General features: G+C 45.6%; 1 protein-coding gene and 1 pseudogene across 1 annotated transcript; both read right to left on the reverse strand.

Annotated features, from left to right (window-relative positions):
• The window catches only part of LOC129341004 (cyclin-dependent kinase 1-like), a 34,833-nt pseudogene extending 20,168 nt beyond the window's left edge, over positions 1 to 14,665 (reverse strand).
• A 9,343-nt stretch (positions 14,666 to 24,008) lies between these two features.
• Positions 24,009 to 24,433, reverse strand: LOC129341710 (40S ribosomal protein S25-like). The gene has a single exon (XM_054997042.1). The coding sequence runs from the start codon at positions 24,431 to 24,433 to the stop codon at positions 24,056 to 24,058; it is 378 nt and encodes a 125-aa protein (XP_054853017.1). The 3' UTR covers positions 24,009 to 24,055.
• Between the last annotated feature and the right edge of the window lie 1,343 nt (positions 24,434 to 25,776).

Below are 25,776 nucleotides of genomic sequence, written 5' to 3' on the forward strand. Positions count from 1 at the left end.
TGCCAGTTATGGCTGACAATTCTCTTGAGAGAAAAAAAGGAAGAAAAAAGTTTATTATTTTTTGGTTCCCTCCCACCACCTACTTACTCGCTTATTTATATTGCATTAACCCTGACCTGGATAGCCCAGGTGAGCCTGATCTCGTCATATCTCCGAAGCTAAGCAGGGTAAGTCTTGGTTAGTAATTCGACGGAAGTCCTCCAATGAAGATCAGGGTTGTAGAGCCAGGCAATGGCAAACCACCTCTGCTAGTCTCTTGCCATGAAAATATTGGGTTTTAGTTAAGGCACGTTAACTAAACAAACTACACGCTGAAAGCTCTCATCCAAGTTAGAGAACCAATAACTGTTTATCTAAAGAAATATATTAACATAAGTTTAGTGGAGAGAAAGAACTAATAACTGAACTAACTGGCTAGGATGGCATTAGATTATAAGTAGGCCATCTCTCTCAGGAGGAGACACTGTGCTGCCTCTCCTGCTACATGCAGGGAAGAAGAGAGAGGAGGAAGAGGAAAGAAGGGAAGGAAGGAAGTTCCCCTGGCAGGAAGGAGACTGATAACAGCCTATCTATCTGTCTCTATGGTTGTTGCCTTCCTTCTTCTCTTCTGGCAGTCCTAAAGGCCTGAGCAAGAGACGTTGCCAGTCCCTTCTTCCAACAGAAAACCCCACCAGCTATGACTCGAGGGCATTCTCCATCACTGCATTAACATGACAATTTACTGAGAGCCAAGCTACCAGTGACAAATGACACTTGAACTGCAAGTGAAGAGACTGAGGGCCAAGCTACACATGACGAATGACACTTGAACGGCAAGTGGATTGAGTGGAGGGCAAGTGAACAGGGAGAAATACACTTGCTGTTCAAGTGTCATTCGTCATGTGTAGCTTGGCCCTCACTTGTATTCCTCCCAGTTCACTTGCACTCCACTTGATCATGCAATGATCAAGCCCCTGCCTTAGGAACTCTTAGGGGCAGATATTTTGGTACAGGTGATCCATGAAAGGATCCACCATAATTTTTAAGTTGAGTTTGCAGTTTACATCACTACAGTGGCACAGAGGGGAAGAGAGATAACCCTCACCCCGCTGCACCGTGATCAGGTCCCTCATGCAGCTGCAATTAGAAGTTTAAAAAATAATGGAGATTCCATCTTCTCTTGTCAGGAATTGAGGAGCAGATGACAGAGATAAATTGAGCAGAGAAGAATATCTGTATTTTCACCTTCTTATAGCTTCGTTTCATTGTCCTGAAATGAATTGGCCCCTAAATTATTTCCGTGTTGTATTGTTATGTTTTGTATCTGATGCGAAGAGCTGATTCCACTGGCAAGCGGCTATGCCAGGAATCTAATGCCCCTTGTCCCCGCCCCTCCAAATGCTCCCCCTGGGTTGCCACCCATGCTGGCAACCATAGCCAGAGCACATATTAAATATATCCTTTCTGTAGGGCTTTTGTTAATGTATTGGCATGGAGTATTTAGTTTTTCTTTTATGTTTTTATTCTCGTTAAGCCACTTGCTGCCTTGTTGACTGGGGGTAGGTAATTGTTTAAATTAATGTTTTATGCTGTGTGTTATATAAATATGTTGGTATTTCTAACAATTGTAACTTGAATTGCAGAAAGGCAAGATATAATTTTTTTAAATAATACATTTCAGTGGTGCTAAGTGATTTTGAGAATATAGACCTACGCAGGGCTTTGCAGGCGTCCTTCCTCTTAACCTATAATTGTTCCGTGTGGATTTCAGGCTCTGTGTTAGAACTTCAGCTTTTTCCTCCCCCCTTGCCCACAGGAGAGTTCTCATTTTCTTTTTTCTTTTATCTCATTTCATGGATTTTTCTCCTTTCATAAAATAAAGATGAACAAAAGCCAATTTTGTACGCGCTGCTAAACCGCACGGCAGTGCTTTGGGGAATACACCAAGGGATCCATTCTGATGAATAAATAAATTCAGATATCAAGATGGTCCCACAAACATTGCCATCTGGCTTTGTGAATTTGATCAAGATACTTATTGCATTAAGGACCCTGCTAATTTGGGGAATTGCCGTTGGAGGTACCCAAGTGCTATGGTGATTTTAAGACAAAGGACGCTGATAGACTTTGCATTTTGTGCTACAGTTTTATGCTGGTGATAAATTTATCTAGATTAGGTAAATGGACTAATATTCATAGAGCTGGAAGGTATCTAATGGATTGTTTGGCTTTGCAGTAGAACATGGAATATAGCTGTCTCTACTTTGATTCTGCCCAGATACTCTGCTCTTCATTTCAGATAGGAAACAGTTCTGTAATAGTAATACATTTGGAAAGAAAATATATGGTATTTTCCTGTTTGAATAGGAAGAGGAGAGACACATTTGCTGAGACTGTGATAGATAAGTGAAAGCAAGAACCTTTGCTTTGATCTAGGCCAGGAGTCCCCAACATGGTGCCCATGTGCACAATGGAATCTGCCCACCAAGTGTTTTAGAAAGCGGATGGGGCCAGGTGGGGTTCTCGCCCAGGAGGGCTTCTAATTGGCCATTGGAAGATTATGCCTACCATGTTATGTCAGAATTCCAAAGGTGCCCACAGACTCAAAAATATTGGGGACCCCTGATCTAGGACCTAGGGGACTTGCCGAAGTTGCTATGTTTTACTATAGTTTCCAACAATTCCTAGACCTCCCTTTGTGACGCTGGTGACATTGCACCCTCCATTCCCCTGCCCCCAACCCTCCTGCAAGTTGCCAGGCTTGGCCCGGCATCCCTAGTGTTTGTGAGTGTACCTTCTGAGTGTATTCTTAATGTTTCAATCCGTCCCGGCATGAGCTCTGACTCATTCTTTTTTGCCTCAGCTGCATCTCATTAAGTACAACCACATCACTCATTTAGGCTCAAATTTGTCTTCCACCCACACAAACCTACTGCTATCTGGCTGTTTGTTCCTGCAAATTTCAAACATCAGAGCTCCAACATTTCATTAGGCACTGCAGGCATCTTTGCCACCTTTGAAAGTCGAACGATGTTAATTTTCTCCCTTTACCTGGAATGCCGCTTTTAATTCAACGGGCAGCCAGTCCTCTGAGGATCATTAACGTAACGGGATATGTCCAAGCGGACGCTGAGTGATGGGATACCTGTCAGTTTCCTACTTCATGTTTGGCATACACAGGCTGCCTTGCCTAAATAAGTCCTAAAAGCCAGCAAGAAGTTTTTAAGCTCTCTCACCTCTGGCTTGTTCTCACTGCCTAATTGAAAAACGTGTTCCCAAAGCCTCTTATCTGATCTACTTCCTTAGCAAGTTAGTCAACTTGCTAACTGCCTCTCAAACAGGACACTTGTTCCATACAAGAAACTGGATATCCCAGGACAATTTAAGATATTGAGGTAGTCCCATATAGATATTAAGGGAACCAGGCTTTGAGTGTTCTCCCTAGTTGGTTAAACCAGGAACCTGGAACCTGAGGGCCAAACTACACGATACATTTTTTTCTGATGAGCCCATTAGGGCTTCCCCAGGCTCTCCTCGCTTTCTTTGCAGCCACAGAGCAGCTGCAAGGAAAAGTATGTTTAAAGCCCTCGGGAGTCCAATTCTGCTCAGAACTGAAGTATGGGGAGAGGAGGGGCTAGTCTCTTCCCTTCCATGTTGTTTTCTGGAGCCCAAACCACCATGGCAGGAAGTTTTTTGAATCCCTTTTGAGCTGCATGTGCTTGGAATGTATTTAATGGGAGTTGTCTCCCTATGTAGTATTCCAGTATTTAATGCGAGTTGTCAGGGACTGTGCTAGAGATGCCAAGTCCAGGTTGGGAAATTCCTAGAGAATTGGAGGTGCAGTCTAGGGGAGGGTGGCATTTGGAAAGGGAAGGGAGCTCTGTAATGATGTGATGCTGTAGAATTAGGGTTGACAGTTCTGGGCTGGGAAATATCTGGAGATTTTGGGAGTGGAGCCCGGGGAGGGGAGTTGTGAAAGGGAGGGGCCTCCACAGAGTCCCCCCTCCAAAGCAGCCGTTTTCTTCAAGAGAACTGATCTCTATGGCCTGGAGATCAGTTGCAATTCTGGGAGAATTCCAGCTACCACCTGGAGACTTTAGAAGTACTTCTAATGCTCACACCATGGTCCTATTGTATTCGATTACTGAACACCTGCAGACGGTCAACTCTATTTAGATTCCACCCTCCAAAGCAGCCATTTCCCCCAGGGGAACTGATCTCTGTATCCTGGAGACCAGTTGTAATTCCGGGAGATCTCCAGACAGCACCTTGAGGTTGGCAAACCTATCCAGACAGCTGGTGGTCACCCTGATCAACTACAGCAATCGCAAATGGATGTCTGATTTTGAAAACCCTGAAACACTGTCCTACCCAGAGATGGAGGTAGCAGTGCTTTGGTATTATGCTCAACAGGTGTAAGACCTTCCAGGATTCTCTTTATTCAAATGCAGGTAAATCATAGCTGGAACACATTGCGTTTGTACATTGGATATTCTTTCGTTTCCCCTGTGTTGAAGCTTCTGTTCATTTCGAAACCAATTCTGACAGCAAGAAACACCAGAGCCTTCTCACAGGTGTTCCCGGTATGCATAGCTTAGCTTCTCAATTTAGCGCCTGATCTGCATTTGCAATCAGCTTTGCTGTCCTCGCTGGAGAATCTCCAGTCCGTCAATTGTAGATCAGAAGGTAATAAGCCCTTTCAGAGTCTGACAAGAGACTGTATTTTCTAGACACGCAAGTCTAACTCCCATTAATATTGAAGCCAAAAGCACACACAGAAGGTTGTTCTACTGAGGGTTGAGGGTATGAGAAGGTATATATTTGTTTTGTTAAAAGGTCCTTTAGCGAGAAATGTATACATACAGTGAATGTAAAGTGATTCACCTAAGGTCAGAAAGCAGATTGAAAATAATGCAGCGGGGGAATGTGGTCTGTTGAATCCATCTCTGCAGAGGATTTTTAGCCTGTCTATAAGAATACTTACATTTCTAATGTTTTCGTTTTCATTTATCGCTTTTGAAGGACCTCCTGCTCCAACAATACCAAGGGAGAAAGTAAAAAAAAATGGGGAGTCTCAGGGCCAAGCTACAAGTGACGCCTGACACAGGTTGGACACTTGTCAGCTTCCCTCAAGTTTTGATGGGAAATGTAGGCATCCTGGTCTTGCAGCTTGGCTCTCTGACTGCTGTCTAATGAATTTTTCAACTGTCACTTGTCCAACATTCCGCCAAGCTGCCTACATTTCCCATCAAAACTTGAGAGAAGCTGACAAGTGTCCAACCTGTGTCATTCGTCACTTGTAGTTTGGCCCTCAGAGTCAAACTACAAGTGACACATGGCATGTGTTCTTCAAGTATTGGGTGACACAATGTTTTGTGGGAAATGTAGTTTTAAAAGAGCCCCTTGGGATTTCTGTGGAGAGGATGGTTGAAATTACAAGCAAAATTAGGTTTGAAGCATTTTTCTAGTGTAGTTTATGGGCACAAGCCTTTAGTTCCCTCAGCCCCATCTCCAGTGGAATCTGCCAGGTCTCTTCCTCCCCTCCCCTCTCTGGGTGGAATTGCAAAGTTCCTCTCCCCCAGCGATCTTGCAACTTTTCTTTTAAGACCTGTCAGATTCCACCCGGGGAGGCGGAAACTAAAGGTTAGAAAAATGCTTCAAACCTAATTTTGCTTGTATTTTCAACCACAGTAGTTCAGCAGCTAAGGAGTTATCTGTGAAATCAGAAGCAGGTGCGGTGTCAAACCACTTATGGTTAAAAAAAGGGGAGCGGCCTAGAGTAGTTCTAGGTATCACTGGAAACTGTACAGTAAAATCAAAGTTTCCAATGATTTCTAGAACTATTCTATATCATTGTTGGTTTTTTCCCCTGGAAGTGATGTGATGCTACACTTGACTGTGTTTTTTTAAAAAATGTTCTCCCATCAATGCTCTGAGATGTGGCAATGGAAACTGGGGGAGGGGGATTGCCCACCTCCATTAGGGGAATGGGACCCCTGCCCCTGACAGTTGGCGTAGATAGTACTGGCTTGATACTTCCTCCCATATGAACCTACCCAGTCCCTCCAGTCACCTTCAGACACCCTGCTTCAGATGTTACAATGAATGCACTGATATCCAACTGTACGTGCATATGCCTGTTTGTAAGAAAGAGCCAGTGTGTGATGATTACTTTATAAATGAAACTGGGGACTTCATTTGGGGGTGGGGTTGCTGGCATCTGAAGGGCCCTTTTAGTCATGGCACCAAAACTTTGGAACTCCCTCCCCAGGAGGACTTGTCTGTCCCCCCCTATGGCTGCCTTCTGCTAGTGGGCGAAGGCTTTGTATTTTGTCTGTCCAGTCCCCAATAACTTTGTGTTATGTGTTTCTGCATGCTGAATTTTTAAATACTATTTTCAATGTGGGTTTAAATTTAAATTGTTCGAAAATGTGGTTTTTAATTGTTAGCATTTGAATGTTCGTCTCCTTGGGGACCATATTTCAGATAGAAAGGTGGCATGCAGTTGCTGTAAATAAATACAAATAAAATAAAATAGACCAATGGTTTGATTCAATAGCTCTGTTCACATGTTGCAATGAATGTATGGACATCCTACCAGTACATGCATGCATCTGTTTGTAAGAAAGAACCAGGGCTTTTTTTCAGCGGGAATGCGAGGGAACGGAGTTCCGGAACCTCTTGAAAATGGTCACATGGCCGGTGGCCCCACCCCCTGATCTCCAGACAGAGGGGAGTTTAGATTGCCCTACGCGCCGCTCAGCGGCGCGTACGGCAATCTCAACTCCCCTCTGTCTGGAGATCAGGGGGCGGGGCCACCGGCCATGTGACCATTTTCTCCGAGGGCAACCCACTGAGTTCCACCACCTCTTTTCCCAGAAAAAAAGCCCTGGAAAGAACTAATGTGTGATTACTTTATAAATGAAAGTGGGGACTTCATTTGGAGGTGGAGTTGCTGTTACGAATGAATTTACCAAAACTGTTGATAAAAGCATTAAGGAATATAAAAAAAGAAATGAAACGGAGAACATTGGCTCATCTAGCCTGACAACCTATTTCAGGCAAACAGAAAATGCCCCATAGAGACATAGAGAGTGTCTCTTTTCACATGTGTTGTAATCCTGGCATTAAAGCGAAGGCTTTCAAAGGGGGGTAGGAAGGGAGCAGTATATGGGGAGCAAGCCTCATCAGGTCTACTCAGAAGTAAGTCCCATGTTACTCATTGGGACATACACTCAGGGAAGTGTCCTTGGGATTGCAGCATATATCACTTTAGATTTTTCTTAGTTTAGGATGGAAGGAAGTCTTTCTGCTGGAAATAATTAGCCTAAGCATACACAACAGGCATTGTGCTTTTTGTTATTTATTCGAAAAGAATCCAATCAGCCCTTGATTACATAAATCAGGGGTCCCCAACCCCCAGGCCGTGGACCAGTCCCGGTCCGTGGCCTGTTAGCAACTGGGCCACACAGGAGGTAAGTGGTGGGTGAATGCAGAGCTGGCTCCAGGGAGCAGGCGAGGTAGGAACCATCTAGTTGCAGGAAAACAAATTCAGGGCTCCCACTGATTCTGCATTGTGGTGAGATGTATAATTATTTCATTATATATTATAATGTAATAATAGAAATAAAGTGCACAATTGCTAGCATCCCGAAACCATTCCCCCCCCCCCCATTCGTCTTCCACGAAACCGGTCCCTGGTGCCAAAAAGGTTGGGGACCGGTGACATAAATCACATAATGGTCCAGAATCCCAGACCTCAGTCTCATCCATGAATTGCAAGGGTAGAAGTCCACCCTTTACCACTGTGACGGTGATTATGACAAGATATTCTGAGGCTGTTAAGTGCGGCAATTAAACAAATTTTAGTCATTTAATCGTATCAGCTTTAATTGACTAAATCTGCATGTGTTTGCTTCTGAATAAAAACCAACACCATGAAGGGAAAATGCCTACTTTGTCTTTAGATGATGTAGGCACATTTTCTGGTGTGACGTGAATAGCCCAGGTGAGTCTGATCTTGTCAGATCTCAGAAGCTAAGCAGGGTCAGCCTTGGTTAGTAATTGGATGGGAGACCTCCAACGAAGGCCAGGGTTGCAGAGGCAGGCAATGGCAAACCACCTCTGGTAGTCTCTTGCCAGGAAAACTCTGCCAGGGGTCGCCATAAGTCAACTATGACTTGAGAGCACTTTCCACCACCTCTGGTGTGAATGCAAAAGGGCATCACCACTTCCACGACGGCTTCCACCAACCAAAGTTTTGGTAATAACTTCCACCACACACCCCTACTTTATTTCCGTAAAATAATATCTGCCTGGTTAATAGGTGCCCTGACCTGAATGGCCCATGGTAGCCCAATTTGGTCAGATCTCAGAAGCTAAGCAGGATTGGCTCTGGGTAGAAGCAAGGAAGTCCAGGGTTGCTTTGCAGAGGCAGGCAATGGCAAACCACCTCTGTTCATCTCTGGCCTTGAAGACTCTTTGGGGTCATCATAAGTCAGCTGCTACTTGGTTGCCCTTTACATGCATAAGATGAATCTGTGTTCTTTTTTAGCCCGTCAAAAGGGGTTTGGTCAATTAACATTGCATCCCTAGTTTTAGTGTGCAGCTAATCAGCATTAAGTCATTTTAAGTATGTACCCAGAAAATACTTTTGTGTACCATAGAGGTCAAAGGGTAGGTCACATGACTACTCTGCATGCAGCCAAGTGTTTCCTTCTTGGCCGATTGCACCACCTTGCAGCGAATGAGTTATCTGAGTCATTTCCATGAGCACAAATTGACTTGAGATATTGCACATGCCCCCACTGTAACCCATGCTCATGCTGAATTATGCAGATAGCTAATTTGCCATATTGGAGAAGAGCCACAGCTCAGCGGCACTGCACATGCTTTGCATGCACAAGGTCCCAGATTCAGTCTCAAATGTGTACTTTACTCTCTCGAATATCAGGGCTTGGAAATACCTTCAAGAACGGGTGCTAGTCAAAGTAGACATTTGGGCTGGATTTGCAAATGGCTTGAGATGAGTGAGGGGTCATGGCTAGGGGGTATAGCACCTGCTTTGCATGCAGAAGGCCACAGGTTCAATCCCGGGCATTGCCAGTTAATGAATCACGTGTCCAAGAGGTGGGAAAGACCATTCTCTGCTCGTGAGTCTCAAGAACTTCTGCCTTTTATACTGAATAGACAGACTGAATATGACTTAGTACACAGCAACCTGTACAAGATCATAATGAAATTTAGGCAAAAATCCTGCTATGTTGTAGTCATGAGAGTATAACAAGTTTATGCACTACTGTCGTTACTGGTTGCAAAGCCAACTCTGATCTTACCATAACTGATGATGTTGGAGCTCCCAACATTATACATGCGAATTTATTTTGTATTACTTCCAGCGAATATAAATTTCCAAATCCCCAGATTGGTGCACCATACAACATTTGGGAGAGTAGTTTAGATTTAAATATTTCTAAGGTGGGGGATACTAATGAACCACCTTTTGTTCTATGAAATGTGTATAATCCAGATAATACTTTATTAAGTTTCTGTCTTGTTAAATCAATGTGAGTTGTCCACGATGCTGATTGATAGAAATTGATCCCTAAATACTTATAGGTGGTCACCTGATCTAATAAGTCATGAGAGTAGTTGACCCGGAGTAGCATTGAGGGACTCAACAGAAGGTCAGCTGGCGTCACATGACCCAATCAGCTGATCTACAAATGCACCGCATGGACTTTGGACACGGTTGGTCAAAGGATATACAAGAGGGTTGTTTCACGGTAAGTATCTTGGTGATGAGGTCAGCCCTGGTTGGTGAGATTTAGCCTCCAACCAGGCTAGGGAAAAGAAACCAATACAAAAACTGGGCACACATTCTAAAGCTCTTGGCTACACAGGTGCTTAAGTTGGGGGTAAATTTTTCAAGCAAAGCATTGGACAAGAGTTCTAGATGGGTGTCCATAAGTGTTTAAAGATGCACATCAGGTCACTTTTACACTTTGCCGGAGAAAGCACCATGATATTCATGACAAATATGATTTATGGCGTATATAGAGGGGGTGTGGCACCTTGCAGGCTGATCAGGATTTCCTTTATTGTAAAGACAATTGTGCTGTCTGCTGATTTGCTTCTGGACCAGTGCAAAGTCCTGGTGAGTGACTTTCAAGCCAGTTTGGTGTAGTGGTTAAGAGCGGCAGGACTTGAATCTGGATAGCCAGGTTTGATTCCCCACTCCTCTGCTTGAAGCAAGCTGGGTGACCTTGGGTCCGTCACATCTTCTCAGAGCTCTCTCAGCCCCCACAGGGTGATTGTTGTGGGGATAACAATAACATACTTTGTAAACCACTCTGAGTGGATGTTAAGTTTTCCCGAAGGGCAGTATATAAATCGAATATTGTGTTATTAAATGACTTTGGAGCAAGGTACTTGATGGCCCACTTACCCCAGTAGGTACCTATTCACCAGTTGAGCTTTTCAGAGGCCCCCTCCCCCCTTTCCCCCTCTTTCCAGATGAGGAGGGATGGTAGAAGAAGCAGGGACTTCTTGCTTATGACATCCCCACCATGGACACCTCTTTCCTTAGTTATTTACCTGGTGCCAAGTCTTGACATTTTGGTTCCAGATGGTAGTTGGCCCAGGTCTTCTGGTGGAGAGGATAGGAAAGGATAAATCAGGGCTTTCTTTCTGGGAAAAGAGGTGGTGGAACTCAGTGGTGGAACTCAGGACCACACAATGACGTCACTTTGGGTCAGCTGGAACAGGTTTTCTTAAGTTTAAATCGCCCCTGGCGAAAATGGTCACATGGCCGGTGGCCCTGCCCCCTGATCTTCAGACAGAGGGGAGTGTCTGGAGATCAGGGGGGCAGGGCCACCGGCCATGTGACCATTTTCAAGAGGTGTTAAAACTCTGTTCCACCGCGTTCCAGCTGAAAAAAAGCCCAGGGTAGAATCATAGAATCACGGAGTTGGAAGGGGTCTTACAGACCATCTAGTCCAACCTCCCGCCCAAAGCAGGAATAAGATAGGATAGGAATTATCTCAGAAAATACACAAATCTCTCTCTCTTTTTATAAGGCCCATGGCAATGGGTTAATCGTTGCAGGTCCAGAACATACCATCTACTCTGCAACTGTAGAATGCTCCACTATGAGAACTGCAACTCCATTTGCGAGCTTACAGGAACACACAAGCTTTCTGCAGGTCAAGAGCTCGCTTCACTTAGACAGGCCTCAGAAATGTTTAAAAGATGTCAATTGCGCTTGTTGCAGAAAGGTCTTTGGAAGGGGTTCTGAAATGTTGTCACAGTTGAGCTTCCCCCAGCGGAGAAACAAATTGCTTGAACCTTGCCAAGCTGATCTCACACAAATCAAATATGGCTCAGCTGGCAACGCACACTCTTCCGACAGGCAGAGATCCAAGGCAAACATTTAAAAAGGGAAGGGCATAGGAAGGAAGCCATAAGAAGGATCCTAGGGATAGGAGCGATTTTAAATTCCTCATTCAGGCTGAAAATCCAAACCTGTGGTTCTTTATTTTCACCCCGTTGTCTGTGTCTGTCCCCCCCCCTAAAATGTACACCTCTTTCAGTGTTCTTTGTGCACCAATAAATCATCATTATATGTATAAATGATGCACGTTGCATGTGTAAACGTTGTATAAATCGCAAATGAAAGCTCTGCAACTTGTGTGCATAGTACTGATGAACCTACAAACACAATGGCGGGCATCAAAACAGCCTGTTTTGAAATATTTGAATGGCTAGAAAAAGAAACAGGATAGCAAACACTTATCCCTACCCAAGAAATAAAAGATGTTTACTAAGTTGACTAAGAGCCAAGCTGTAAGAGACGAATTGCACAAGGAGGAGCACGTGAAGGGAGTCGCAATGTTAGCCGGGAAGCGGAGTTTTAAAAGAGATCAGAAGACTTTGTCAGTTTCCCCTCTTTACAGAGCCAGAGAGATGACTGCTCAGAGGGTTTTTTTATTTCCTCTTTGCCTCCAGAAGTCTCTGTCAGTTTCACCTCCCCTTCTAAGTGGCAAAGAGGAAATGAACAAACCCTCTGAGCAGGGATCTCCCTGGCTCTGTAAAGAGGGGAAACTGACAAAGCCTTCCAATCTCTTTTAAAACTCAGCTTCCTGGCTAACATCGCGACTCCCTTCACGTGCTCCTCCTCCTGTAATTTATCTCTTTTAGCTTGGCTCTAAGATGGAATGGGCTTGAATCTTTGGAGCCAAATGGCCAAACTAGACATGCAGGTTTTTAAAGAGTTGGGTCCGGGTTCCCCAGCAGTTAAAAGGTAAATGGCTGTTAAAAAATAAAAGAGAGCCCAAATGGCCTCAGAATGGATCCATGGGGGGAAGAGGAGCTCCTCCTCCCTTTCTCAAGCCATTTTCCTGTGTCACAATAGCACTGGAGGCGCCCCCCGCCCCCGTCTTTACTGCTGTACATACACAGAATACTCCACGAGGAGCTTAAAAAACGGGAAGAAACTCCTCCCCCTGCTATTTTGACGTGGGGAAATGGCTTGAGGGGTGAGGGAGGAGCCCCTTCCTCCCCTTCAGAGGCATTCTGAGGCTGTTTACGGTCTCATTTATTTTTAACGGCTACTCCCCAAAGCTGCTGTGTAGCTGCAGGGAACTTGAGCCGGGTTTGGGAAGCCCAGTCCCAACTCTTTAAAAACCTGCACATCTAGCTTGGCCCAAAGTTGATAACACTGATGAGAGTTTTAGTTTGTTTATCCTGAACAAGATGCTTTAGTTGCAGGGGAAGAAGTGCTGATGGTTGCCCAAACTAGCTGCTATTGAAGAGCTTGTAAGCCAAAGGATCTGGAAAAAAACAAACTCTCCGATTCCAGTCCTTCGGAGAAGGGATTACTAACTAGCCATCTGTCAATCTCCGAGGGACAGTAAATGCGACATTTCAGTCTCATTTAAACATTCTCATCTGTCCTCAAAAGTTTGTGCATCTGAGCCAGGAACTCATGACCTCTGGCTGGCAGCAACCTGTCAGACGCCCGTGCTATCATGGCAGAACTAAAATACCATTATTAGTCAGCTGATCTCTGGCCAGGCCAGGCATTAACCCCACGAACTTCTGGGAAGAGCACCTGGCTTGTGCTAAAGGACCCATACGAGGCAGATGGGATCCGCCTTAAGCAAGCGGCCTCAGATTGCTGGCAGGAAACCAGCACAAAGCTGGGAGGCCACAAGTGGAATATGGAGCTTGAGGGATATTGGCAGGCCTTCAAAAACGCTCAGACATATGGACAGAAATTAACAGTTGGGAAGCCAGAGCAACAGGCAGCGAGAGGAGATAAAAGGCTGGCAAATATGGCAGCACGTCAAACAAATGAGTAAAAATACCTGTTCGAAAAAACCTCTCCCGGATGTTTCAGAAAGCCATGAAGGACAAAGGAGGTCTTGATTTGAAATGCTGGTGTCTTATCTACTAGATAGAAAGTATTGCTGTTTTATTCACTGAATCAGATCATTCTCTGAATTAATCTATAAATAATTGTGTCTCGTACCAAACTGAAATAGCCACTGGAATAGCCCTTTCTTGTGAAGCAGGAATAGGCCTCCTAATGGCTTAAAGAGCCATCCTCGGAGCTTTTATAAGGGCCAGGGCCTGATCTGCATGAGCCTATCAGGGCAAACAGGTGCCCATACTATAATGGTAGGGTTGCCAACCTTCAGGTGGGGACTGGAGATCTCCTGGAATTACAAATGATCTCCAGACATCAGAGATCAGTTCCCCTGGAGAAAATGGCTGCTTTGGAAAGTGCGGGGCTTTTTTTCCGCTGGAACGTGGTGGAAGGGAGTTCCAGCACCTCTTGAAAATGGTCACGTGACTGGTGGCCATGTGACCATTTCCGCCGAGGGCGATTTAAACTTTAAAAAACTCCCCCCTTGTTCCAGCTGACCCAAAGTTCCACCACTGAGTTTCACCACCTCTTTTCCCAGAAAAAAAGCTCTGGGGGAGTGGCTTCTATGGCATTATACCTAAGGCCCTTCCTCCACTCCAAACCCTGCCCTCTTCAGAGCTCATCTTATCTAACACTTATATAAGTGTTAGAGCTTATCTTCAAACTCGTCGATCGACTTGAATTCCTTAAGGATCATCTGTTTCAGTACAAACCTGCTCAAACATTCAGATCAATCTCCTAAGTGCCATTGAGTGCATGGCCATTTCCTGCAGTGAGGCAGGTACTTAAGATGGACAGGGTCTTCTCTGTTGTGGCACCACATTTGTGCAGTGTTTCTCCCATCACTAGACACCTGGTACTAGACGTTTGGTACTGTTCACATTTAAGTGGCATAATTTAGTGCTTAGTTTTATTTCTGGCGGTTTCACTTCCTCACTTCAATCTCTCCATTACTTTTAAAGCTGTTGGATGGATCAGGGCTTGCTGTTCCCAGTGGTGTAGCGTGGGTTGGCAGCGCCTGGGCAACTCCTGGCAGGAGTTGCCCTGCGCACGTGCTCCTGAGACTGTGCAATGCCGTCACTTCATTGCGCAGGGCACGGCCCTCCCCCTGGGAGTACTCCCGCGATTCGGGCTGCTCGCCTCTCCACCCCTTACCAGGCAGCCCTCCGCGGCAGCCACCTGCACCGCCACTGCCAGCTCAGGGCGCTTCTCAGCTGCAGGACGGCCAGCCAGCTCAGCGCCCAGTGAGCCGGCCATCCCATCAGTGCAGGAGGTGGCCAGGGGGCCATGGGCACCCTCCCCCGGGTGCCGCACAGGCTCTCCTTGGCACAGCGCCCCCTAAAAATAATGCGCCTGGGGCTCCTGCACACACACACACCCCACGCTACGCCACTGGCTGCTCCGTTGGTCTGTTTTGAATTAATTAAGTGCAGCCTTTATAGTCTTTTTTAAAGTCTGTTTTTATTGCTATTGTAATAAAATATTGTATTTTATTACTATTGCAGACTGTTTTTATTACCAGGAGGACCAGTTCAAGGTGTTTCGTCAGTCCAAACAAGGTACACCCATTGCTTCCCCCTGATCCACCATGAGATGGGTCCATTCTGAGTGCCACTGTAGAGACTCAACTTTAACCAGTCAGTCAATGATGGTCTACATTCAGGGGCAGGCTTGCCATTTGCTCATCCATGGTGGTTAAGCTCCCACCCTCAGCTGCAATTCCAACACCAATGAGAAACGGAGGAGCAGGATGAAAAATGCCCAGGAAATAGCCTCCATAATAACATTCAAGGAATTTCACTATGTCTCTGTCAAGTGGTGGTGATGGAGAATGCCCTCAAGTCATAGCTAACTTATGGTGACCCCTGGTGGGGTTTTCATGGCAAGAGACTAGCAAATGTGGTTTGCCTCTGCAACCTCGGTCTTCATTGGAGGTCTCCCATCCAATTACAAACCAAGTCCCCTGACCCTGCTTAGCTTCTGAAATCTGACGAGATCTGGCTCACCTGGGCTATCAAAGCCAGGGTTAATGCAGTGTAAGTAAGTTAGTAAGTAAGTAAGTGGTGGGAGGGAACTAAAAAAAAATAAACTTTTATAGGGTTGGCTAAACTTTTTTTCTTCCTGCTTTTTTCCCCAAGAGGGTTGCCAGCCATAACTGGCAACCTAATGGGACAATTTGGTGGGATGGGGACAATCTTTTCCTCATCACAACTACGTGCGATGTCACTTCTGCTGCAAAAATGGAAATGACGTCATTGTGTCAGGCAGGGGTTTTTTCAGGGAAAAGAGGTAGTGGAACTCAGTGGGTTGCCCTCGGAGAAAATGGTCACATGGCTGCGGGCTCCGCCCCCTGATCTTGAGACAGAGGGGCAATCTAAACTCCCCTCTGTCTGGAGATCAGGGGGTGGGGCCAGCAGCCATGTGACCATTTTCAAGAGGTTCCGGAACGCCGTTCCACCGCGTTCCTGCTAAAAAAAACCCTGGTGTCAGGGCGACGCTCTAGAATTCATGCAGAAGAGTTTGGTTGAATCCCAGACCACCACATTGACAGAATGACATAATTATACTCCCGTGATTGTGCACGACTGCTTAGCTTCCAAGATCTGATGAGATCAGGCTCATCTAGGTTATCCAGGTCAGGGCAGGTCTCTATAATAGAATCAAATAATCATAGGGTTGGAAGGGACCTCTGGGGTCTTTTAGTCCAACCCCCTGCGCAATGTAGGATATTCACAACTACCTCCCTCCCAGACCCCCAGTGACCCCTGCTCCATGCCCAGAAGATGGCAAAACACCGTCAGGATCCCTAGCCAAACTGGCCTGGGGAAAATTGCTTCCTGACCCTAAAGTGGTGATCAGCATTTCCCTGGCCATGTAAGAAGGGGCCACAAGAGCTGTGTTCTTTACCATAAAGATATGGGGACATTCCTAGAGTGTCACCTGGAAGTGACGTTGCATCTTCCCCCAAACTCCACCATCTCCAGACAGTACTTTCAACCCCCCTCCCCCAAATCTGCTGAGGCAGCGCTGGCAACTCTATTCAGGGGGACACACCCACTTCCTGCCACACCACCAATGACTGAGAACAAGCCAAGTCACATTCCTGTATTGGCATTCCCTCCCCACCCCCGCCCCCGTGCCACTACAAACAATGGTCTGGATGGTTTGGTGAAAGAATTGGGCCTGATTGCATTTTAGTTTTCTGCCACTCTGAGAACTTTAGGGCTTTGATGCCATTAAGTAAGTTGGGGGCTTGTTGTATATTTGCTCCAACAAACTAACACAGCTAGACTGGATGTTGGCCTCTCCTCTAGGAAATGCAATGCAAAACTAGGTAAACTTTGGACAAAGTAATTCTTAGGTGCTGGCACCTTTTGTCGTGAGTATGTAAGCACTGTGTTTAACCCGTGAAAAATTCTGCTTGACAGAATTTCGTACCCGATGCCAAATTCCACACTTGTGTGACATGATGCAAAATAGGCCTAACTTTAAGTTAAACTATGCTACCATAATAATTCAGCCATGGTTGCTCCAGGGTAGACAAATCTCTCTAGGGGGGCCTTTTTATTTCAGGAAATAAATTACTTCAGGCTGTGTTTACTTGCATACCACCACACACACAAAAAGTACCTCACAAATTTGATAAAATGAAAAATCCATACTATATGGGCAGCCTAATCCACAACGGAGTTAAACTAAAGTAATTGGATTTAAAATGGTTGCTAGCCAATGAGGCCTCCTCATGCAAATCAAATGAGCAATTCTCAGGATCAGTCTCGTGGGGCTTAGATTGAACGCTGACAGAATGAGGCTAACAAGAGCGCAGAAACATTTTCGAGGAGGTAGCTGGGCGAACAGAGGACTATTCAATGTGACATGAGGAAGGACTGTCAGAACTGAGGCCTCCTCTATAGGAGAAGGAGACATGGCCGTTTGTGCCTGGCCTTGGACTGGCCAGAATTCCAAAGGAGCTCAAAGTTCAAAATGGCACTCAGGAAGAAGGTATCAGGCTAGGCTGGCCTTGAGAAGAAGGTCTGATTGAAAGTAATTTTACACGTTAAAACTAGAGATGGGCACGAACAGGGGGGGAAATGAACATGATGTCCGTTGTTCGTTGCCATCCATGAACAACCACGAACATGACCCTGTTCACGAACATGTTCATGGTTGTCTGTTTGTAGGGACCAGCAGGCTCTCCTCCAGCCATCATCCAAGTTTGGTCAAGATCCCTACTGCACCACTCCCAGAAACCTGACCTGAGCAGGCACCAGAAAAGGTACTAATAATAAATAACAGCTTGGCCCAGAGCCTGACAGCAGCCCTGGAATGTGAAGGGGTAGATTCCTACTGCACCACTCCCAGAAACCGTACTTGAGCAGGCAGCAGGAAAGGTACCAATAGTAAATAATAGCTTGGCCCCGGAGCCTGGCAGCAGCCCTGGAATGTTATGGGGTAGATCCCTATCCCACCACACACACAAAGAAAATTCAAGCTCCAATGCACTCTCCCTGTCTCTCTATCAAAATGCCAACAGCAGCTGTCTCTCTCCCTCTCCACTATCTGCAAAGACTAGCCAGAGCGGGGAGCACCCCCCCTCCCCTATGGTCTTTGCTCTCTTGTAACAAATTTGGAGCTCCACACTTGGAAGGAAGACCTGCCTATCAAGCTAAATTGGGCTTAGATTGGGGTTTCCAGGGCAACAGCATGAGTTCAGAAAGAGTTCAGACAATCCCTGCCTCAGTTGCCAAGGGAATTGATTGCAAGTGCCAGACTGTCTGGCTTGACAAACAGCAGTGAAGGAGGCTTGCAACGACCACCTGTTCGTTTAGAATGGGGCCTCACGAACAGCTTGTTCTCGAACAGCAGATTGGGCTGTTGGTGGCTTTTTTTTGGTTCGTGTTGCTGTTCGTGGCCATCTCTAGTTCAAACTAATCTTCTCTCATAGCGTACAGATGGTTAGCTTAGATCTTCCACATGAGCCCTTTAGAAGTACATTTCCAACCTCCAGGTGGTGGCTGGTGATCTCCTGGAATTGCAACTGATCTCCAGATCTCCTGGAGAAAATGGCTGCTTTGGAGAGTGAATGCTATGGCATTAAACCTCATTGAGGCTCTTCCACTCCCCAAACCCTGCCCTCTCCAGGCACCATTCCCCTACATCTCCAGGAATTTCCCAACCCAGTTTTGACAACCCAAGATAAGGCTTATGTGGTAAGCATCTAGAGGCAGCTTTTTTGATAGTGGCACCAGACCTGTAGGATTATTGATATATTTATTTTATTTTATTTATATCCCGCCCTCCCCACAAATGGGCTCAGGGCGGCTAATAACGTTCATAAAACACAGTGAATTAATCACAAAATCATAAAATCAATAATAATCTTTAAAAAGTCATTAAAATAGTCCAGGCACAGGCTATTTAAATAAATATTTGGGAGTCCGTATATGGGCATAGTAGATGGCCGAGGGCAGCCCCAGAAAAAGTGGTGGTCTTAGATGGAAGAAGGGGGACACCCGCTGGCACTCAGCCAAAGTTCCTTCTAGGGTGCCATCCCTTGTCTGGTTGCCCCCAAGACTATTGGGAAATGGGGATTGCGGAAAGTGGTGTTGACGATGCCATGATCTCACTTCCTGTTTCATAGAAATTATGTCATGGCATTGGGCAACACTCTAGGAATTCCCCAAATCTCTATAGAAATTTACCATTGAGGTTCAGGAAATTCCTAGAGCATCACCTGATGCTAGTTGTTCCCCATTCTTTGCTCCAGCTACTCCAGCAAGGAGCAGATGGAATCCCAGGTTGAGGGCTGGAGGATGTCCACCATAAACAGGCAACCTAGCAGGCCTAAGGCCCACTTGGATCCTATTCTTTCAGACACTGAACTAAAACATTTATTTTTATTCAGGTTTTTAATTAAAGGGTTGATCTTTTCACATGATTTCTTATAGTCTGCTACTCTGCTTCTAGTCTGAGAACTGTTCCCTGAGATTCATTTTACGCCCCTCAGTGTTTTATGCTGACTTTATCCTCTGGCTGGGATTTTAATAGCATATTAATTGTTAACAGCTTTTCTGCTGTTTTATGTTTTATCTTGCAAGACACCTCAAGCAGCTATTCTGGAGAGATAGCACAGAAATCTAACAAACAAACAAACACACAAACACACAAATGTGCATCCGCTCATTATTTTCACATGGAAGGCTGTTTGTATAAATGCTTTTCAACATGTTGTTTTTCTAAAAATGTGGATGAAATATGGCATTTAGATCCTCATGGGCTTTTTTATTGTGTTTTCTTTTATTGTGTATGTTCCAACATTCCCTGGGAAGACTGCTTCTCTCTGGTTCCTGCCATTAAGATGAAAGAATTTGCTGGAGAGGGGAAGGGGAGAACGTGAATCCAGAAAAAAGTTAAAATTGTAATGCCAGAAGAGGAAGTATAAACAGACTTTGATGGACAGGAGAAGAAGAGGGAAAGAAGCTAGACAACTTATGGGGAAAGAAAAGAGAGCAGACAAGTCTAGCAAACAACCATGTCTGATTGGTCCACAGGGAACTGATACTCATGAGCAGAGCTTTTTTTCTGGGAAAAGAGGTGGTGGAACTCAGTGGGTTGACCTCGGAGAAAATGGTCACATGGCCTGTGGCCCTGCCCCCTGATCTCCAGACAGAGGGGAGTTTAGATCGCCCTCTGCGCCAGCGAGCATGGAGGGCAATCTAAACTCCCCTCTGTTGGGAGATCAGAGGGCGGGGCCTCCAGCCATGTGATCATTTTCAAGAGGTGCCAGAACTCCATTCCACTGCATTCCAGCTGAAAAAAAGCCCTGCTCATGAGACATATTAACCTTGCTACTGTCCTTCAGGAGGTGGCTCAAGGTCAAATAGTGAGACAGTGGCATTCATCTTGATATTAATGTAGACACTTTGACCTGGTTTGCATGTGATAACACTGTACAACCATCACAGGGCAATTACGCTACTTAAGCATTGCTTTCCTTTTTAAAAAAAATCTAGCTTGCCCTGAAACTAGATACATTAGGCAATTATATATGAATGATCCATATCCTGGGGAGATTAATGTGCAGAGCGCTGATTGCAGCATTAATATGCAAACGCAGGGCTTGGTAGAAAGTCCTGATTTGAGTCAGATGTCTTGTAAATGTAATTTATGTTGACCAAGGATGAATCTTATTCACAAGCAAAGACTTTAAAGCAACAACAACACATAGCTTTGGGTTCAGCCAAGGGGCTTAGATTTGACTAAAATGAAAAAAAAAATCATTGGATTTGCAAAATACGGTGCAAGAGGTTTGACTGGAGTGAAGGACCCCCTCCCCCTCCCGATTCTCTCGTTGAATCAGCTTAAGAAACCTCGAGGGGATTTCAATAAGCACCCAAAGAAGCAGCAGCATCAAAACACATGTAGGAGCCCCTCAAGATCTGAAGCTGCCGAACCAAAGTCAGACTGTTGGTCTGTCTAGCTCAGTGTTGCTTGTCCTAACTGGCAGATGTTCTCTTGGATCTCAGGTGGAGAAAGGTATTCCCCAACCCCTGCAATCTGAGAGCCAGGGCTTTTTTTCAGCGGAAATGCGGTGGAACAGAGTTCCGACACCTCTTGGAAATACTCGGCAGTAGTGCGTGACAATAATATTATTTCAAAGAATCCTGGGTACTTCTTCCAAATTTCCCCCTTGAGAGTTCCTCCACCTCTTTTCCCAGAAAAAAAACCCCTTGCTGAGAGCCTTTAATTGAAGAAACCAACTAAGGATCTTCTGCATACGAAGACGTTGCTTTAAAACTGATGAAGAGAGCTGTGGTTCTCGAAAGCTTATGTTACGATAAAGTTGGTTAGTCTTAAAGGTGCTACTGGGCTCTTTACTGATTTGCAACTACAGACTAACACAGCTAACTCCTCTGGCTCTGAAACTGTTTTTTCAAAATAGTTGGATGTACGAAGTTGTCGTACTAAGCCCAAGCATTTGTCTATATTGTTCCTTGTTGTCTACTCTGATGGACAGTAGGATTCTCAAGCAGAAATGGCCTCACCGATCACCTTCATCCCATTATTCTTTAACTGGAGCTGCCAGGGACCAATCCCTGCATGTAAACCATGTGCTTTGCCTAGGATTCCCTACACCCTGGTGGAGGCTGGAGATCTGGAATTACAATCGATTTCCAGACTACAAATATCAGTTCCCCTGGAGAAAATGGTTGCTTTGTAGGGAGAATTCTATGGCATTTTACCCCACTGAGGCCCCTCCCCTTCCCAAACTCCGCCCTCCCCAGGATCCACTCCCAAATCTCCAGGAATTTCCCAGCTTGGAGTTGGCAACCCTTGTTTTGCCTCAGATTTAAAAAAAAATGATGGATCATTTCTTCTAAAATTATATATGTATTTATAATGGGAGCCTCGGGCATGCATAGGAAGAGTATGAATAATTTGCATGAATAATTTGCATGAAAATGAACTCAGTGAGTATTGAAGCCTCGGCGAGACTAACCAAAATTTTTCCCAATTTGGATTTTATCCTGAGACATTTGACAAGGTCAGCCAAGAGCCTCGTGTAAATCAGAGCATTTCCCAATGTATGGATGCATTAGCCACTATCTTTCTTCACGGCTTAGGTATAACCCTGGTTTCCCTTCTCTTTTTGTCTAGTCATAGGTAACTCTTTCCCTGGATTTCTTATCACTAAGATTGGAAGGTGAAGCTATTTTCAGGCACTTGTTCTGCAGAGAGTCACATGGAAAGAGCCCTATGGGCGTACATTTGGATGTGTGTGACAGGACCTGTTGCATAGTTTTAATAAAGAAGATGCTACAAGGGTCAAGCTACAGCAGATAAAATATATTCAAAATATTTATTACGTGGTGTTTACAATAGTAAAATTAAAAACAGTACAATTAAAATTATAAAGAATAGTATTAAATAATTAAAGAATAATATTAAAGAATTAAAAATATAAAGGTTTGTACTGCCTTAGATTCTATTAATTGGAGATGCCAAAGATTGAAACTGTGATCTTCCACGGACAAGTCATGTGCTCGTCCGCCGAGTCAGAGTCCCTTCTTCTAGAGCGTGACACTTGGTGGAAATACATGTTACTAAGAGCCAAGCTACAAGTGACGCCTGACACAGGTTGGACTCTTGTCAGCTTCCCTCAAGTTTTGATGGGAAATTTAGGCATCCTGGTCTTACAGCTTGGCTCTCCATTTAATTGAAGTTTACAGAAGCCCCCCCACACACACCCAGTGGAGGGGAAGGGGGGCGCCCAGCGAGAGCCCGATGCCTGCACTCCCCTCCCAACCGCATGTTCTCCCTCCCATAGATTGCCACTCTGTAAACTTCAATTAAATGGAGAGCCAAGCTGCAAGACCAGGACACCTACATTTTCCATCAAAACTTGAGGGAAGCTGACAAGTGTCCAATCGGTGTCAGGTATCACTTGTAGCTTGGCTCTAATTACCTAGAGATGCTCAAGTGAACCTCATTTCAAGTGTTCCTGCTCCAACTTCCCATACACTCGCTCATACTGCAGTTCCAACAGTTTCCCAAAGAGGTCATATGACAGGTGGCCCCGCCCACCTGACTCAGCCATTTTGGGCCCATTATAGCCTGGATTGGCGCCAAAACGGCCTGGATCGGGCCTCTGACAGGTGGTGGATCAGTCTTCCACTCAGCAGCCCAATCCTGACCATTTTGGGCCCAATTCCAGCCCTGAATGGCCAGGATTGGGTCCAAAACAGCCAGGATAGGTGATGTCAGGGGGCGTGGCACGTGCAAATCAGTTATGCTAATGACACACTTCCGGTGATGTCAAGGGATGTGCCGTATGATGATGAGTTATGCTAATGGGTTATGCTAATGAGTTCCTCCAGCTCTTTTTCTACGAGATAACCCCTGTGTACTTCCATTCACTGTCTTTTACTAGGTCAGATAAATGACTGACCTAGTATTGTCTACTTTGACAGCAGCAGCTCTCCCAGGGCTCAGAGTCAGGATGGAAGAGATTATCCTTCCCCAAACTACCCGAAATCCTTTAACTGGAGATGCTAACAATTGAACCTGGGACCTTCCGCACGCAAACCAAGTCTTCCGCTATTGATCTCTTCCCTATATAAATGCATGAAGCTGCCATTCCTAGTCAAACCATTGACCTTATCTGGCTCGGACTTGTCTGCTCCTATCAGCATTGCCATGGCTCTTCAGGATCTGGCTAGCTGGTGCCCTTTCACTGGAGACGAGTGGGACTGAACTCAAGACCTTCTGTTCTTCTACCGCAGAGTCCCAGCCCCTCCCCATACGCAGCTGTGTGCTTTCAGCTCGGCCAGAAAAGAAGAAGACTGGCAGAACCAAATTTAGCAACACACTCAAGTCTGGACAAGATGAAAACTTCAGAATAAGAACAGATTCTGCCTTAGATAAAATCAAGCCCATTTGGCACCTCCTGATTGGTCCACCCCATTCTACTGCTTGCATTGCTTAGGCAGTGAACCCATCCCGAGCAACTCAAATCAGGAACTTTCTGAACTGAAGCCGCAGTGACCTAATAGTGGTCAAAGATGGCAAGACTGACCGTGTAGTCAATTCAATTTTCTTATTTTTATTAATGAACATACAGGGTTTCAGCAGCACTTGTGACCCTTTTCATACATCCTCCCCAGCAACTGGTGCATCCTCTCCCTTGGTGTTGCAGGTATAGATCACCTGGGCTCTGTGCCTGGACACCAGCTTGATTAGACCTTTGCTGAGCAGCTCTTGGAGCGCCGCTCGGGCCAGGGAGCTGTGGATCTTGAGCCTCTCGGAGACAACGGCCAGCATGATGAGCTTGTAGTTGGGCACCTCCTTGCACAGCTTGTCGTACGTGGCTTTGTTGAAGAGCACGAGGTTGTTGAGTGTGTCCCTCACCTTCCCCTTTGAACACTTCTTCTTCTTGGCTTTGCTGCCGGACTTGTTGACAGGGTCCTTGTCCTTCTTGGTCAACTTGCCCGTGTCCTTCTTCTTCTTGTCGTCCTCGGGAGGCATGGCGGAGCGAGGCGCGGCAGCTGCTTCCTCGGGCGGCTTACGGCGGGAAAGCTGACCATGTAGTCAAAGATGATAGGGCAGGCTTGTTGATCCACAGAATTCTGAAGAGGGAAGTCATGACATTTTTTTTTTCCTTAGGACCCGTCAAACGATCAGAAGTAATGAGCAAACCTTTTGAGTCCTTCCTTGGGGTGGAAGTTCAGTACAAAAGAGGGTTCAGAGCATGGTGGAAATGCCCCTAGTCTGCAATGCACCCTGCAGAAATATGGGACGGGCTGCAAATTTGATGGGCTTAGAGGGTGCTGAGTATGAAAATGATATTCAGGTGGCTTTAAAGGCTTCTGGGAAGGAGGAGAAAAAAATGACACCCTCCCTTTCTTGAATAGAAAAAGCCAGTAGTTAATTAAACAACCACCTGGCTCCTATGGGCACCTTGAACATATGAAGCCAGCTTATACTGAATCAGACCTTTGGCCTATCAAGGTCAGTATTGTCTACTCAGACTGGCTCTTCGGAGTCTCAGAGCCAAATTACAAGAGACGAATTACACGAGGAGGAGCACGTGAAGGGAGTCGCAATGTTAGCTGGGAAGCTGAGTTTTAAAAGAGATCGGCTTTGTTGATTTCCTCTTTGCCTCCCAAGGCTCTGTCAGTTTCACCTCCCCTTCTAAGAGGCAAAGAGGAAATAAACCCTCTGAGCAACCATCTCCTGGGATCTGTAGAGAGGGGAAATTGACAAAGCCTTCCGATCTCTTTTAAAACTCAGCTCCCCAGCTAACATTGCGAGTGCGACTCCCTTCACATGCTCCTCCTCGTCTTGTAGCTTAGCTCTCAGAACAAGGTTCTTTGCTTCACCATGCATCTGGCCTTTTCAACTGGATGAGCCAGGGATTGAACCAGTGACCTTTGGCATGCCAAGCAGATGATGTATCACCAAGCCATAGCCCATCGCACAGTCTTACTCATTCCTCCTTCCCTCCTTCCTTCTTCCACAGAGAATCCCAGCTAGAAACTGTCTCTAGTTACCCATCGTGTACAAATGCAAGTGTAGCCCAGGGGTTGGACTCAATGGTGAGTTCACAAGTATCTCACTTTCTACTCACACACTTGCCAGTGAGCCAGCTCTGTGCACATCACACTTACAAGTGACGTCTGAATGCAGCTCTAACTTTCACTCTTCTCTTTATGTCTTTGCATAGGGGAGAGGCCAATAAGACCTCCTCTTTCATTTCAACAGCACCGTTTCCTAGAGAGGATAATGAAGTGCCACGAAGACAGGAGGTGGCTGTATTTATTGCAGCCATTAGTCTCTGCAGGGCTGTAAAATGTAAAGACAGGCAACAA

Source organism: Eublepharis macularius, chromosome 13 (assembly GCF_028583425.1).
Source record: "Eublepharis macularius isolate TG4126 chromosome 13, MPM_Emac_v1.0, whole genome shotgun sequence".
Lineage (NCBI taxonomy): Eukaryota > Metazoa > Chordata > Lepidosauria > Squamata > Eublepharidae > Eublepharis > Eublepharis macularius.